Below are 16,516 nucleotides of genomic sequence, written 5' to 3' on the forward strand. Positions count from 1 at the left end.
CTTTTTTTTTCTTTCTTTTAGTCAGATTGTACAACATCATCGACGGCTCGCTTTAGCCAGAGGACCCCAGTTTTCTCGGGGGTTCATCTGGTATCGCACCAGCTTCTGCTCTCCTCGTCTTCGTGCAAGACGTGCTAGGTTCTCGTCGAATACGAGTGTCTTGCGCAATTGTGCCTCACTAAGGAGGAGCTTGACATCGCCGTTTGGTGCATCTGCTGTACCCTCGACAGGGGCCTCTGAAGTCTGCTGTTCCACGCCCTCCATCGCAGAGTCATCTTTAGCCGTTTCCTCTGTAGCCTCGGGCTTCTCTTGTCCAATGATTCCAGCATCAGTCAGAATCTTCCATGCGGCGCTGTTTTTCTTGATGCTCGATTCTTTGATCGGTGACTTCTGGCGAATCCATTCCGTTATTATCCACCAGATTGTAGACCATGGCGCGTCAGTCTTGATACTTCCTGGTCGGCAGTGGCTTCGAGCAGTGTGGTAGCCAAGATGGATCAAAGCACCTCGAACCATGTCCTCACTTGGGGTCACGCAGCTCACCACATTGGCCAAACGGCTTGGGATAATAAAGAAGGGATAGTGGTCAACGGTTGCAAGCTGAGCATCCTTGGGATCGACAGGCTCCTTGACCTCAGGACCAGGCAGATACTCTTCGAGGGCTGTTCGCAGCATACCCTCAAGTCTGGGCATCGTGCCATAGATAGAAGGATCAGCCTTGGGAATCTGCGCCAGAAGCCTCTCAATAAACTCTTGCGAATGAATGTGACCGCCATACATAGGGCCATTAATATGCATCTTCATTCCACAGTGTTCGCAGTGTCGGTCGGCTGATGGTCCCTGGGCCATAGTGTGCTTGTAAAAGGCGCCATTGCCCTTCTTGTTCGGCGCGGGCTTGCTTCTCAACATAGGCTGTGTTTCCCAAGCACCACAGCCTGAGTCGCAGCTGTAGACTAGCATAGTCTTGGAAGCGAGGAACTTGACCGACTGCGGGGACTTGGTCACCTTGATGAAGAATTTGGTGTAAAAGTCGATTGAGAGCGAGAGAAGAGGCTCGATTGCCAACCCATACCTGGCAGCCGAGGTAGCCACGGCGTTCAGAACAAGTCGAAGACCAGCTTCATGGGAGTGCATTCCCTTGATTGGAATTCCGCCGTAAAGCGCAAACGTCTTCTCGCAGTAGCTGTGACCTGCCCACACCGCACTGTCTGTGCAGGTGATACATAAGAGGCCACCGTCGTCTCTAATAGATTGTACGGCAGCGTCAAAGAAAGGTGCAGCTGTACCATAAGGATCCAGGTCAATAACATCGAACTTGTTGGTCTTGCCTGGGTTTCCACCCTTGTCTCTGTTGGACAAGTCGTCTGCGATGCCTCGATACATGAGCGCAAGCGCATCACCTTGCGTGACGGTAATCTTGTCCTCAAGTCCGTTATGCTTGGCGTTCATCCTGATAGACTCGGCAGCAGTGTCGGATAAATCATTGGCCTTGACAGATGTCACAAAAGGTAGTTCGTGGGCATATCGAAGTGCTCGCAGCCCAGACGCCGATAGCGCATCCAGGATACGAAATGAGGGCTTTGTTTCTTTCTTGGGCTGTCGTGCTTCGGCATCGTTGGGTTTAGCAGCCTCTTCAGTCGCTTGCGCTTTATCCTGTGGTGGAGGGTTCACGGGCTCGGTAGGCTTCTGGTCGTCATCGCCTCGCTTGCGCTTCTTGCTCTGCTTGTTCATCCTCGACTCGTACTGCTCTTTCCTCTTCTCCAAAGACATTTCGCCATATGTCTTGATCGCGAGAACAGAGAGATCACGGTTGTATTGCTGGATAGGATTGTAGAACACCTGCTGGACTTCCCCACGATCCTCACCAATCTTAGCACCCTGAGGCACCAAGATGGTAGCTTTTCCCTCTGTGACCGTCCTAAACTCCTTCCCATCGACGGTAACAGTTTCGACGCTGACTTTTTCCTCCGCCATTTTTGCTGTGGTCGAAAATTGGCGATGCGCAATCGTCTTGTCGCAGAGAGCTCGGTAGTTGCGATTTGTGCTAAGGATCCGAGTTTTCGAAAAGCGGTTTGTGAGATCCAAGATCGCTCCAGCGCCAAAGTTCGATCTTGATCTCCAGAAAACGCGAAACATGTAATTATGTTGCTTGGAAAGAACCTTCATGGCTCGAGAGCTTGTGGTTAACTGAAGCTAAATTTTATAAAATTCTGCCGCCTGCTATGGTCCATGACCGTATACGGCAGGCGGTGAGAGCAGCCATCTTAACTCATGATGGAAACCCGACAATTGCGTTTCTTAAGAGGTTGTAAAGGATTCTATATATTCGTTCTTCAAATTCAATTCAATCAATCTTCAGTTTGCTTTCTTTAATTGTATATACACGAAACATTGGCTAACAGCTTGGCATAATCTCATTGTCTACAACTGCTTAGGAAAGACCACAGCGTCAAAAACATCGTAATGTGTAATAAGCATCTAAGTCTAACATTAAATTATTTCACGAGAAAATGAATGCGGTGGGATGACATGAAATTTGGGTTCACTCAGGGATGAAATACCAGTGTCAAAATGAACTATCTTTCGATACTCCATGAACTTCGTGGCTTCTACCAATCCACGTTCTCTGAATGGCTTCAGGGTAAGTTACCTACCTATTTTTGGCAACTGTCGATCTTGGAGAAGGATTAACAGGGAAGGTCTCCAACTCTCCACGGATCCATAGCAAGTGGAGGCATGAACCATTTATTGCTCGCATCAGACCAGACCAGACCAAGAAGTTCGTCGTATACAATCAGATCATCACTTAATTCTCTCAATCTGACTGCATGACTCGGCACTTGGCTTTAGGTCAAGCGGTCAACTTGTCAGTCAAGTACAGAAACCAATTGAAGACATTTTTTGACAGTCAATGTCCATCGACTAACAAAAAAAACTCTGCTTGAGCCTCTGTTGATCAAGGCGCAACAGCTCCGAGCTCTGCCCTAGAGGAAGCGAACTCCAAGGATCCCCCCGCCCTGTATGTTGAGATGACGGGGGCGCTAAGACCCATGGAGATGAAAAAATTTGGGGGATGGGGGAAAATTGGATAGGTTGCACTTCAATGACGTAGTAACTGTGTAAAAGCATGCAAGTTGGCATGTGAATTTGACTCAATTGCAAGTACTCGAGTTATTCCCAACAAATTGCTGTAAAATGCTCTTCTTTGCTGGCAAATCCATGAGAATCCAGCTTAGACAGAGCCTACCGTCAATTTAAAGACCGCCAATCAATTTCCTCATAAAGAACAAGAGCCGCACACGGAAGCTCCCCCCTCACCATCGCTCTTCATGCGTTGCGAAGCTTCCCTTGGAGGCGCCATGAGGAATTGACTCGGAGACGTACAAAACTAGGCCAACTCCGTACAAGGCACGGCTTGCATTCGTATCCTGTTGTATCAATATCGAGAATCTCTTGAAGCTAAGCCAGGAACATTCGTGGCTCGGTACCTTGTTTGCTTCAGCTTCGACGCGACTAACAAAAGCCAATTGCTCGCCCATTGGCCGTGAGTGATTTGTTGTTGGCTGACAAGTTACAACTGCTACATACCCCTCCACGCACAAGATAGAGCTGCTGCAGCCTCTTGAAGCTACTGGGAACAATATCTTGGAATTAACAACCCGGCACTCCCGGACAACCAACCTGGTTCCCCGTCTTGACCGCCAAAGACAACATCCAAGGTTTGGTTGTACGAAGCTGACATGACTGTATCCAGCAGATTCGACCAGAAGCTATAGGATGTGATGGAGGAGGATTCTGACCTATAGTACTTCTCATCGTGCGGTAGCTCACTCAACCTGAGCGTGTAGTATGAATGTATGTATGTACTAATTAAGGCACTTGTTGAGCTGTCCAAATTCGGTTACATGAAAATGACTTGATCGAGGAGTTGTTTGCTTTTTTCTTCTTCCCTTCTCTTCTTTCTTCTTTTTGGTGTAGACATAATATTTCTTCCTCGTTCCTGCCCTCTTGTCTCTTCCTCTCACTCACTCACTCATGTCCTTCACCTCGTCAACCCCAAGCTCAATCTCACTTTTTTCCAAAAACATCGCCCAACATTGGCTTCTACCTTAATTATTCCTAGACACCCTTTTCTTGTCCCTTTCAACCTTTTTTAGGCCTATGCCGTAGGCTGCTTCACGCCTATCCCCTCTTCCTCCCACCATCACCTTATCTTTGGGATATTATCCCTCCTGCCGCTCGCTCAGGTTGTCGATCCCGCTCGATATCCCAGATCCAAGATCCCTGAACCGAACCGACGAGCCCACTAAAAACGACCCAAGCAGCGTCTTCGGAGCTCACTGACCACGGAGCACCCCACTAAGTTAACTTGCCTACTGCGGACGCGAACCGTTAGCTATCGATCATAGCTCCACTGCGACAGGCACGTTGCGTAGTGCAACAGCACTTCCTTGGTTACCAGTTTCAGTGTCTGGCTGAGCTGTGCTTTTGTCATTTCGCGGGGCACGAAGCGCCCGCTCTTCTCTTCTCTCATCATGAGTCCACCGCACACCATGACATCCAACGAGGTTTATTTGCTGCCGCTCAACGATGATGGCTCACCTCAGGTGCAAGGTGAATACATCTATCTCGCGCCCAGGTCTCACGAGCCTGTGACGATTCGTTTTGCCATCGAGGGCACCTCGTCCATCTGCCGTCATGGCAGCCTTTGGGTCAACATCCCTGCCCAAGGTGATGAGTTTCGCCGCGATCATTTTCGCGAGTTCAAGTAAGCTTTGGCACTCATTTTGATCCAATTGATCACTTTTGAGGCAGTTTGAACTGTCCCAATGCTGTAACAAGCACACGCAACTCTGTGTAACTAACACAGTCGTTTTACAGACTTACACCCGATTTCAATCGAACTCTCGAAATATCCATTCCCATTTACCAACCTGGTGCTTATGCGTTCTACACTACCTACGCTGAGCTGCCTGACCTCAAGAAGGAGCTAGAAAATAGCTCTGAACAGAAGGAGAACCTCAAGAAGACTCCCCTGTACTACATCGATGTTGCGCCTAGACTGAAACTCGACGGCCGGCCATTGCCGTTGCCTGCCTTGTCAATTTTCTCCGTCATTAGCAAGTTCATGGGTAAATATCCCAATGACTGGGAGCGTCATCTTCACGGTATTAGCGATCGCGGCTACAACATGATCCATTTTACTCCTCTCCAGGTGCGCGGAGTGTCCAACTCCCCATACAGCTTGTATGACCAGCTCGGCTGGGACTCTGCTTGTTTTCCAGCAGGAGAGGAGGATGTGCAGAAGATGGTGGACAGCCTAGAACGTAACCACTCTTTGCTGAGTTTGACTGACATTGTGCTTAACCACACCGCAAACAACACAAAATGGCTTGAAGAGCATCCCGAAGCAGGCTACAATTTGATCACAGCACCCTGGCTCGAGTCCGCTTATCAACTAGACACAAGCCTCTTGGAGTTGAGCGACAACCTGGCAAAGTTGGGACTGCCCACTGTTGTCAAGTCCACCGATGATTTGCTACTCATCATGAATGCGATCAAGACCGAGGTCCTTGCCAAAATCAGGTTATGGGAATACTATGCGGTTGATGTGGACCGAGATGCCGACGAGGCAGTTAAAGCCTTCTCCCAGGGAACGAAATACACCTCTGACGATGCTTCAGATTTCGAGAAGAAGTTGGAAAACGCTAAATCTGCATCAATCAAGGACCAAGTCGAGTTCTTCAGGGAGTTCGGTTTGACAGGCACCGACCGAATGGGTGAGCGCTTTCGAAGGCGCGTCAAGCCTGACGTAGCTGCTAGCTTTTTGGCTTCGTCCGTGGGTTCTTCCGACGAGAAAGCAGCCAGGGCCAAGATTGTCGAGATCTTGGAGATTCTCAATGTAGACTACTACAAAGAGTATGATGCTGAAGTGGATGACATTCTTCAGCAGATCTTCAACAGGATCAAGTATGTTCGGCTTGATGATCACGGTCCCAAGCTTGGCGAGATCAACAAGGAGAACCCCCTAATTGAGCCTTACTTCACCCGACTCCCCAAAAATGAGACAACATCCAAGCTCAAGCCCGAAGAGATGGCTTTGGTCAACAATGGATGGGTTTGGGGCGGTAATGCGCTGGTCGACAACGCTGGACCTGAGTCCAGGGTGTACCTTCGCCGAGAGGTAATCGTCTGGGGTGACTGTGTCAAGTTACGATACGGCTCAGGCCCAGAAGACAACCCTTGGCTGTGGGAGCATATGACCAAGTATGCTCGCACACTGGCCAAATACTTTGCCGGTCTCCGTATCGATAACTGCCACTCAACTCCCATTCACGTGGCTGAGCACATTCTTGACGAGGCCCGCCGAGTGCGACCTGACTTGTATGTTGTGGCCGAATTGTTTACAGGCTCTGAAGAGATGGACTACGTTTTTGTGAAGCGCCTTGGTCTCAGCTCCCTTATTCGTGAAGCCATGCAGGCATGGAGCACGGGTGAGCTTAGCCGACTGGTTCACAGACACGGAGGTCGACCTATTGGAAGCTTTGAGGTCGATGAAGTTTCCAAGTCGGATGTTCGCACCCCATCGAGTAGTCCGACTAGACTCAAGAACGGCGAGACGAATGGGCATGTATCGCATTCAAGAGAGATTATTCGCACGATCAAGCCAAGCCCAGTGCATGCTCTGTTCATGGACTGCACCCATGACAACGAGACACCGGCACAGAAGCGTGATGCCCGCGACACTCTTCCCAACGCTGCTCTTGTATGCATGTGCTCCAGCGCTACTGGTAGTGTTATGGGATACGATGAAATCTATCCAAAGCTTGTCGACCTTGTCAACGAGACCCGACTTTACACATCTGCCTCGTCTGGAACAAAGCCTATTAAGATTGGAGGCGGCGAGGAGGGAATTGGCGGCGTCAAGAAGCTGCTTAACCAAATACACACTTTGATGGGCAAGGACGGATACGATGAGACTCACATCCATCACGAAGATCAGTACATTACTGTTCACCGAGTGCACCCTGAATCTCGCAAGGGTTATTTCCTCATTGCACATACAGCTTTCCCAGGCTACGGCAATGGCAACGGTGATTTTAGCCCTGTTCATCTCACTGGAACCAAAGCTCGACACCTGGGTAGCTGGATGCTCGAGGTTGACGCTGGTGAAGAGGCAACGCAGCAAGTGCTCGGGGACAAGAAGTTCCTGCGCGGCTTGCCTAGCCGAGTTAAGGACGTACCCGGCATTCGCATGGAAATCAATGGTGACGACACTACCATCACTGTGCGCGACAAGTTCCCCCCTGGAAGCATCGCCTTGTTCGAGACCTGGATCCCCGCCGCTGAGCATTCGTCTGGCTTGGACAATTATGTCACCTCAGGGTCCAAGGCTGCCTGGAATGAGCTCAGTCTGACAGACCTCAACTTCTTGATGTATCGATGTGAAGCTGAAGAGAGGGCCGAAAGCGACGGCCGAGATGGTGTCTACAACATCCCTGGACATGGAAAGCTTGTCTATGCTGGTCTCCAAGGATGGTGGAGTCTTCTCAAGAACATCATTAAGGACAACAACCTGGCCCACCCACTGTGTCAGAACTTACGTGATGGTGAATGGGCTTTGGACTACATTATTGCAAGACTGCAGCGAATCAGTGCCACTCCAGGCAACGAGGCACTTGCCCAACCCCTGAGATGGCTCGAGGAGCGATTTGATGCCATCCGAAAGATCCCCAGTTTCCTGCTTCCTCGTTACTTTGGCCTTGTCCTGCGTACTGCTTACATGGCAAGCTGGGACAGATCTCTCGAGCTCATGAACTCTAGCGTCCGAGATGGCCAATGGTTTTTGCAAAGCTTGGCCATGGTCAGTGTTCAGCAAGTTGGATATGTCAAGTCAGCATCATTGTGGCCTTTCAAGTTGGTTCCGTCTCTGGCTGCTGGTCTTCCTCACTTCGCTGTTGAATGGGCCCGATGCTGGGGCCGAGACGTGTTTATCGCTCTCCGTGGACTTCTTATTGGTACTGGCCGTTTTGACGACGCCAGAGAACACATCCTTGCATTTGCCAGTGTATTGAAGCATGGCATGATCCCCAATCTTCTCAGTAGTGGCGATGCTCCCAGATATAACTCTCGAGACTCCATCTGGTTCTTCCTTCAGTGCATCCAGGATTATACACGTTTTGCCCCAGAGGGACTTGATATTCTCAAGGCCAAGGTCAAGCGCCGTTTCCTGCCTTACGATGACACATGGTTCCCCACCAACGATGAGAGGGCATACTCAAAGGAGAGTACCATTGAGGAGATTATCCAAGAAGCACTCCAAAGACATGCTTCAGGCATGAAATACAGGGAAGCTAATGCCGGTCCCCAAATTGATTCCCAAATGAAGGATGAGGGTTTCAACCAGGAGATTAAGGTTGATTGGAGCAACGGTATCATCTTTGGCGGCAACCAGTTTAACTGTGGCACATGGATGGACAAGATGGGTGAGAGTGAACGCGCAGGATCCAAGGGAATCCCTGGAACTCCTCGTGATGGTGCTGCTATCGAGATCACTGGCATGTTGTACAGCACTCTCGACTGGCTCGCTGGGCTTCATGAGGATGGAAAATATGCCTATGCAGGCGTTGACAAATCCGAGGGTGGCTCTATCTCCTTGGCTGACTGGGCTGGTCTACTCAAGGCCAACTTCGAGCGCTGCTACTATGTACCCATTTCTCCCGAGGAAGATTCCAAGTACGACGTCAATACGCCAATTGTGAACCGCCGAGGAATTTACAAGGATCTCTACAAATCTGGTAAGGAGTATGAGGACTACCAGCTGCGTCCTAACTTTGCAATTGCCATGACTACTGCACCAGCTTTGTTCGACCCAGACCATGCCATGCATGCTCTGTGTGTTGCTGATGAGGCCCTTCGGGGACCCCAAGGAATGGCAACTCTGGACCCTGCGGATCTGAACTACCGCCCTTACTACGTCAACAGTGAAGACAGTGACGATTTTGCTACAAGCAAGGGCCGTAACTACCATCAGGGACCCGAGTGGATCTGGCCTACTGGCTTCTTCCTCCGGGCCCTGCTCAAGTTTGACCTCAAGAGACGAACAACACCTGAGGGTCGCACTGAGGCGTTCCAGCAGGTTACCCGAAGACTCAGTGGGTGCAAGAAGATGATCCAGGAGAGCCCTTGGGCTGGCCTCCAAGAGCTGACGCAAAAGAACGGCGAATACTGCGCTGACTCTGTAAGTCGATTTGTTGAGTATGTGAACACTGTGATCTTATACTAATCCCTAAACAGAGTCCTACACAAGCTTGGTCGGCAGGGTGCCTGATCGACTTATACATGGACGCTACTGAGGAACAGAACAAGGCATAGAGCCATTTTTAAGAGGAGGAAGTGATAATGGGACCTGAGGATTGGGCATGGGTTTGAACCAAGCATACAATACCACGCATTAACTACTACTATAGCATTCTCCTGATTAGGTTAATAACAAGCATCTTTAAGCGTTGTAGCATTGACTTTGTTGAGCAAAAGCTAAAATGAAAGTGTGCAGATTAGATTCTCTAATTTGTTGACATTGAGACGTTGCTCGGAAGATGTTACTGTTAGTTATGGATAGAGCAACATTGCACAAACTTTATGAACCACAATAAATGGCACTAAGAAGAACTGGTAATTGCGAGTTGAAGATTTCGCGGGTGATGAAATTGTAAATGCTGTATCAAGGATAGACTCCAAACCTCTTCCCATGCCGAGGAAGCTGTAGGTAATAAAAAATGACCAAATGACTAACCAGAGACTATTTCTGTTCTGGTCTAAAATAAAACAAATAAACAGCTTCGTTTTTCCCCTCCTCGCCTCGTGGCAGAGCCAACGTCACATTCCACCCACATGCTGGGAATGGAGGCGAGACTCGCTCCGTGGTAACAGCCACCACAAAAAACGGAAACAGAAACAACAAATCAGGAGGATACGCCAACCCTCCTCTTCCTCCCAACGCCAGAATATACCTGAAGTATGAACAAGAACGCCACGGGGGGCATAGCACGACTGGCTACCAACAAACGCGTGGATATTGGACCACAAAAGATAATGCAGACGGCATCTTCCAACCATGCTTGATTAATCAAGTGTCTGCATGTTCCTGTGGTCACTACCGAATGCATTCGTTTCCTCATCTTTCAAATGCTGATGTAGCCCCCCTCACCAACTAAAAGTCATATGTTTTCGATGATATCGAATAGAGTAAGGCCGTTTAAATGAATAAATGCACGGTTTATATCGTAAGGCGAACAGAATGTCGAGGTGCCTTTTTAGCTCGACATGGTAAGGAGAGTCGTTATGAGATCGGAACTGGCGTTAACAAGATGGAGCATGAAGGGGGCATCATGTTCGGTCGCGGACGATCCATCGCTTCTTCTCCTTGGGCTTCTCTTCCACGGGAGCACCGGCGGCAGCGCCCGGTAGCATGAGGCCGTGCGAGTTTCGGTTCGATTCATCGTCGTAGGGAAGACCTCCGGACTCTGAGGCCTCCATTCCGGGACCCCAAGATGGTCGAGATGCAGATCCAGAGTGCTTCTGGCCGAGGTGAGTCTGACGATCCTTCTTGCGTAGGTAACGGCGACGCCAGATGCAGGCACCGATCCAAATGGCTGCGATGCCGACAACGAGAACAACGATCATGATAACCCATTGCCAATGGTTTGAGAGCCTGATACAGTTAGAACAATCTAAGGTATGGTAAGTAAATCGCCAACATACCAATCACCACCACCTCCATTGTTAGATAGCTTGCTACCAGATGTTGATGAAGCATCGTCACCTGTCAAAGTCGTAGAGCCGCCAGTTCCAGTTTTCTTGGTTGTTCCTCCATTTTGAGCAGTCGAGACGCTACACATGCTTCGAAACCAGCCAGCGATGGATGAAAGGCCCTTGGGATCCGCGGTACATGCGTCATCGCAGACACCCGTAGTGGCGGTCGAGAAAGCGGCGACTCGTTGGTCGAGACAGAAACATTGCGTGTAGGCGGTTGGGCCAGCATCAGCGGCTACTTGAGGAGGAACACAGGCACCGTTGGCATCGTAGAGGGGACCGCAAGCGGCAGCGCAGGCGGGAAGGACCTTCTGGTTGTTGAAGGGAACGATGGTGGTGACGGGGGCTTCACCTCCTTGTTGGGCTGTTCAAGTTGAGTCAAGGTTAGTATGAGGGGATTTGCGAAATCGACCTGGATTGAGGCTGAGAGATGACGCACCCATTTTGACGAAGTTTAAAGGTCAGTTAAGCCCAGTTCGGAGGGATCGATAGTCCAAGTCGAGGTCGTGGTCGAGGTCGAGATCGGTGTCGAAGGGAGAAAACGAGCGACGGGATCGTGGGAGTAGAAGGTACGATACAGGCACAGACAGTAACGAGAGACGAGGATTAAGGTTGTGTTCAGTGGAACCGGGGGGGGGCGGGAAGTGTCCTTTGTATGTGTGTGTATGTATGTATGTATGTATGTATGTATGTATGTATGTATGTATGTATGTATGTGAGGGAGGCAAGACAAGACAAGACAAGACAGGGCAGGACAAGGCCTAGAGAGGTAGGTATGTACAGCGAAGAAACGACCTGGAAATGCAGTGCCTGTCTTTGGGTGGGAGCCAAGGCTGGCTTGCGTTTGTGCAATACGCTATTGAAAGAGTCGTGTCGTCACCAAACCACTTTGAGTAGAGGGGAATAAACAAAGTCTGACCGAAGCAAAGCCCAACCTCTCTTCTTTGTCGTTTTTGTCCCCTTTAGGGCCTGAAGAGAACAATGAGATCAGATGACCCAGTAGGATTCGGTAGTTGGTTGACAGAAGGATCGATTTCACTTGCTGATCGATAGATAATCGATGTTGATGGAGATAGATGGCTGGGAAGAGACGAGGAAGAAGAGAGCCCAGAGAAATAAAGAGTGGGTGGGAGCAATGGAAGTCACAGCGGGCAGTGAACAACAGCCTGCAGTGCAGCCGGGGAAAAACTGGGCCACTATCTCACTGTAAGCGGCAGAGTCGGGCGACTTTGTAGCGGGACAAGACCAGGGCCAGGGATGTTTTGGTTGGTGTTCTTTTTTTTCTCTCTTTCTGGCAGCGGGTGCAAGGGAAGGGAAGGGATGTCTAGGTTGTCTCGTCTCTTTAGTTAGATGCGACGGTCTTGCCGAACTGGGAAATGTATTGGAATTGTGAGGAGATGACCCAATGATAGCAGCATTTGGAGGGGAATGCACAGTAAAATGAATGTCACCAAAGCATTTATTCACTCATTCACACAGATCTGGAGAAATCTGGAGGGAGGGAGGGAAAATTCTTGGAATACAAACATACATACATAAACTTGCCGCGTAAGTCAACTCTGGGCACTCTCACTGGATGGTAGCAGCCGCCCAGCCCCAACCCCAACCCATCGGTATGAGAAGAGAACAAAAAAAGATGGTGCCAAGAGACTTGGGTCCCAGGTATCTACGGGAAGCCCGGAAGCCATCTATATATGGTGTCGGTACATGAACCCCATGTATCTTGGATCAGGTAATGGTTGTATCACGCGGTCGAATCCAGTGGCCTGGGCTTGGCGCATTGGGCTTGTCCAAAGGCAACAAGAGAGTTTCTGCATCAAGCGGAGAATATCATTCTCACCAGAAACGCTACGTATCTGCATTGCATACACATGTACAAAGTCTGTCCCCTTTTTGTTTCTGGTGTTTTTCTCGTCTCGTTTTGTTTCCTTGTCCCTGTCTTGTCCCTCTTGTCCCTGACAGTAGAACAGGAAACGTCTGAGAGCGTCTCAGTTTCAGCACAACATTGATGAGAGCCCACAGTCTGTATCACCCATCCATTATCATGGTCCGTATTATCCGTAATGTTGAACTTTATAACTGTGCCACCTCGTACAACGACTTTACCGTTACCGTCTTGCAGGCCTCTCGTCATCTCGTGTATTAGTGTATTAGTAGGTAGGTAGACAGACACAATCTAACTATTTCTGGTTGTATTATGAACTACTGTCCATAACGGCAGAGGCCTCGGTGTCAAAATAAACTCATCAAAGAGACGTCTAAACTTGGCCTAGATTACCTGGATCCTTTTGTCAGCTATACCGACCTGAGGTCTCCGGTCTGATTGACTTTCTTTCAGTGGGAGACTACGGTAAGAAGGAGCCGAAATCGTGCCCAGCCCAGGCCATTCAGCGGAGTTGCGTGCCTGAAATAGTGCTTCTCCACTGCGACCCTTCAGGTGATTGGTTGGATTTTGGGTTTCTCCGTCATTGCAATTTCCGATGCGTGCGCCTCTTGTTCTCATGTTGCCCAACAGAGAAACCTCATGATAGAGATTTATCAGAAAACGGCAGGTCAATTGTGTTCTAGAGTGTTATCCCCTGCCAAGAACAAGATTCACCTGCATCTTACTTTTTTCAACTGCAACTTTGAGACTTTGGTATGTGATTTACTTGACTGTCTGACACCATCTCCATGATGTGGTACCTCGATACGAATACAGTAATACAACTTTAAATAAATGCGCTCAAATACGAGAAATTCTCTCCGTCCTCAGCAGCCTCGATTCGGTGAGATAGTTAGGCCCTGAGTAAGGTATCCATCCATTCTTGGCGGGTTAATGCGTGTGATATCGACAGCCATGACGACGACTTTACTAAGTGTCTATAACACACAGATCAACTGTCAGCTCTGCCTCTAGCACTCTAGCGCTCTAGCACTCTAGCACCTCATTTGCAGTCAATGCTTGACAGTCAAGCCATGATGTCGCTGTCAGAATTAGCTTCCGCCCTATTCTTCAAGCCTTCCATTAGCTGCACCGTATTTTACCCGTCACATTGACTTCATCATGCACACCACACCAAGCCATTGCCAAGATATTGCCTAGACTGAGTTATCTTGGAACCTCATTTCTGGGCATGCCATTCACGTTGAGAAAATTGTGGTTTAGTTGACCGCTGGACTTAATTATTCTATCATATTTATTGCTACAAAACAAAATTTAATGTCATATCTAAACCTAAAATCTCTATTCTTAACCATTGCCGGCTTATATTGAACCATCCCATGACGTGCATTTACCTATAATTTCACTCCAGTCATGTGGTCACTAGCTTATTATTGCTTCCATCAGAGCATCTAGAAACATAACAAACTGCTCAACACATTCATCTAGCGTGTCAGAGTCTGGAATTTTACGTGACAGTTCCTCCCTGTCAAATGAGGGTCTGCAACCTGTATCATATCAAAGTGGATGAATAATGTAAAACAATTGTCTCGGATTAATATCTTGGTCCACAATCTGTTATCCTCAACATTCAATCCGTATCTCCAACATCTCCATCTTCCTCTGACATTTGACCCAGAGTAAAATATGGCACCATGAGACGCTAATCGTCACCACCAAAAGCCCCAGATTTCAGTTGATCGTGTTCTCCAACTTGGCTTCATCGGGCCTTTTCACCTGGCCTGTGATCGTTGTGTAGATCGTTTCTAGACGTCTTTGCCTCTGCCGTCCCTTTTGGATTCGTCTTTTTTGTCAGGCTGGTTCTCGTCTTCTTCATCGGAAGAGAGATCTAGCTCAGGGGGGTATACTGTCCCTGACGAAGACCCGCCAACATTGTTATTGTTTCCTTCACGGCGATTGAAGGTGTTCCAGCTATCACCCGTTCCATGCCTCCAATCTTCTACGCGTTCTGGTGTCCTTGGTGTTTCTTGAGCATTTCCTCCTCCACCGGATGTGGTTGGCGTGTAGGTGCTTGCCGATTGATTCTGCGTAGACGAATTTCCACCAGATCCAGAAGCCTCACCATTCACCGGTTGAGTGGCTTCTCCTTTAATACCAGTCCCCTTCTTTGGCTGATTGGCCTTCTTTGACTGATCGGGCATGATGATAGGCAGACTCTATGAAGACTGATGCCTGAGTATGTGGAGAGTGTTTCTAGATGATAAAGCGTTCGTTATCTCAAGACTTCAAGATGAAAGTGTTCTCTGTGTAGACGAAAGTCTTGAACAAGTTCTTGGTGATCATATCCACGGGGAGAAGGCCTGGCATTTATAGTCCGAGAGAACGAGAGGCTCTCTCAACCGTTTGTATTCCAGATGATGCAAACTCTCCCTACGAAACTCAGGCATGACCTCTTGTGACTCTAGTGGTAAAGTAGACTGCTTCATACTCTGTTTGTTGGCTCATTGCCAGACCGCAAAGTACAGTTGCTGGTTACACTGGGATGCTCTGGGATCAGGGTTAAAGCTATATCGTCGGTGATTCATCTAGAAATCGAGCACTCAGGGGACAATCCGATGCTCACGCACGCTACTGCAGGTGTATCCTATTTGGATAGTATGATCGGGTCGGGATAACGCGCACTGCCTCTTGTCTGGTTGCTCAGTGAATCAGTGAGAAGGGGTTGTAGTGCTATGCATCATGAGACGAGAACACCATGCCTCTTTGCTATGAAGGTAATATGGCCAGTGATAGCTCTGAATCTGCCTTCTTACGCGTTCATGAGACTATCATACCGCATATCAGCAAACTTTGAGATGCAACCATTGTTCGGGCCCTTCTGTCCTCGAAGCAGTAAACGCAGATAGTAATGCCGGCCATCCATTACGGACAATACATAGAGCTAGGGATAGTAACGGATGAGATATAAGCCGGCTTATCCATATCATCAGGACTCGAAGTCCAGCTCGGTGATTCTCATGCGGCTACCCGTTGTCTTAATGCATGAAGCCGTGTCGACTCTGGTCTCCAATCAATCGAAACCACCAACACTCTCAGCCTGCTGCATCTCTCGCATCTTACGCAATGCGTCCCACAAGGTGAAGCAGTCATCGATCTTGTGAGCGCGGGTAATTGCAGACTGGATCAGCTATAGAGCATGGGTAGTTCTCCAGAATGTTTGTAGATTAGCAAAAAGAGGCCAGAGCCACGCATGATCCTAGAGTTGTTTCAGTCGCGCTATTGATTTGGATGTTACACAAAAGGCATGTGAGCCTATGAGCGTAGCAAACAAGGACGGCAGATGCGACGGCAAACTCACGAGGCGAGGTGTTGATGCGGGTATCCTGATAATATGCGTATCGGCATGAATCAATGTCGATACCCGTCTAATCAATGCGTAGGCAGAAATTCGAGACATGCCGGTATCATACGCTCGTAGATCGCTTTGCCACAGATGCACAACATCAACTTGCTTCAATATCAGGCTGATGAGAAAATAGCGAGGGATTCGGGGATTCCAGTACTCTCTTGAGTCATTCAACAGTTGATCAAATTTCGTTTGTGGGCTTCCTTACTATGAAATCTCATGTTTCCTGGGCAAAAGGTCATTAGCTAGCCTCACAAACAACTTCATAGGCAGGTGAATCACGATAAGGGATAAATCGCCAAGTCTAAATTTTGTAAACGAGAGATAGCCTCTTGAATAAATCACTTTTGGTCCTTGTTTGTAGATACACCGACTGAGACTGCAAAGCCTCCAAGTTCAACTCATTTGAT

At 48.7% G+C, this 16,516-nt stretch overlaps 4 protein-coding genes across 4 annotated transcripts; 1 reads left to right on the top strand and 3 right to left on the bottom strand.

Moving 5' to 3' along the window:
- Positions 1 to 36: 36 nt before the first annotated feature.
- On the bottom strand, positions 37 to 2,166 carry FPRO_02704 (putative N2,N2-dimethylguanosine tRNA methyltransferase; the record flags this gene model as incomplete). Its single annotated transcript, XM_031227166.1, has 1 exon — positions 37 to 2,166. The coding sequence occupies one exon, from the start codon at positions 2,164 to 2,166 to the stop codon at positions 37 to 39; it is 2,130 nt and encodes a 709-aa protein (XP_031077629.1).
- A 2,369-nt stretch (positions 2,167 to 4,535) lies between these two features.
- On the top strand, positions 4,536 to 9,375 carry FPRO_02703 (putative 4-alpha-glucanotransferase / amylo-1,6-glucosidase (glycogen-debranching enzyme); the record flags this gene model as incomplete). The annotated part of the gene is made up of 3 exons (XM_031227167.1): positions 4,536 to 4,768; positions 4,882 to 9,241; positions 9,298 to 9,375. The coding sequence occupies 3 exons, from the start codon at positions 4,536 to 4,538 to the stop codon at positions 9,373 to 9,375; spliced, it is 4,671 nt and encodes a 1,556-aa protein (XP_031077630.1).
- Positions 9,376 to 10,389: 1,014 nt separating this feature from the next.
- On the bottom strand, positions 10,390 to 11,258 carry FPRO_02702 (uncharacterized protein; the record flags this gene model as incomplete). Its single annotated transcript, XM_031227168.1, has 3 exons — positions 10,390 to 10,714; positions 10,765 to 11,179; positions 11,255 to 11,258. The coding sequence occupies 3 exons, from the start codon at positions 11,256 to 11,258 to the stop codon at positions 10,390 to 10,392; spliced, it is 744 nt and encodes a 247-aa protein (XP_031077631.1).
- Positions 11,259 to 14,505: 3,247 nt separating this feature from the next.
- Positions 14,506 to 14,901, bottom strand: FPRO_02701 (uncharacterized protein; the record flags this gene model as incomplete). The annotated part of the gene is made up of 1 exon (XM_031227169.1): positions 14,506 to 14,901. One exon carries the CDS (start codon positions 14,899 to 14,901, stop codon positions 14,506 to 14,508), a length of 396 nt encoding a protein of 131 aa, XP_031077632.1.
- Positions 14,902 to 16,516: the final 1,615 nt, after the last annotated feature.

The sequence above is a fragment of the Fusarium proliferatum genome (genome assembly GCF_900067095.1).
Source record: "Fusarium proliferatum ET1 genome assembly, contig: FPRO_scaffold002, whole genome shotgun sequence".
Lineage (NCBI taxonomy): Eukaryota > Fungi > Ascomycota > Sordariomycetes > Hypocreales > Nectriaceae > Fusarium > Fusarium proliferatum.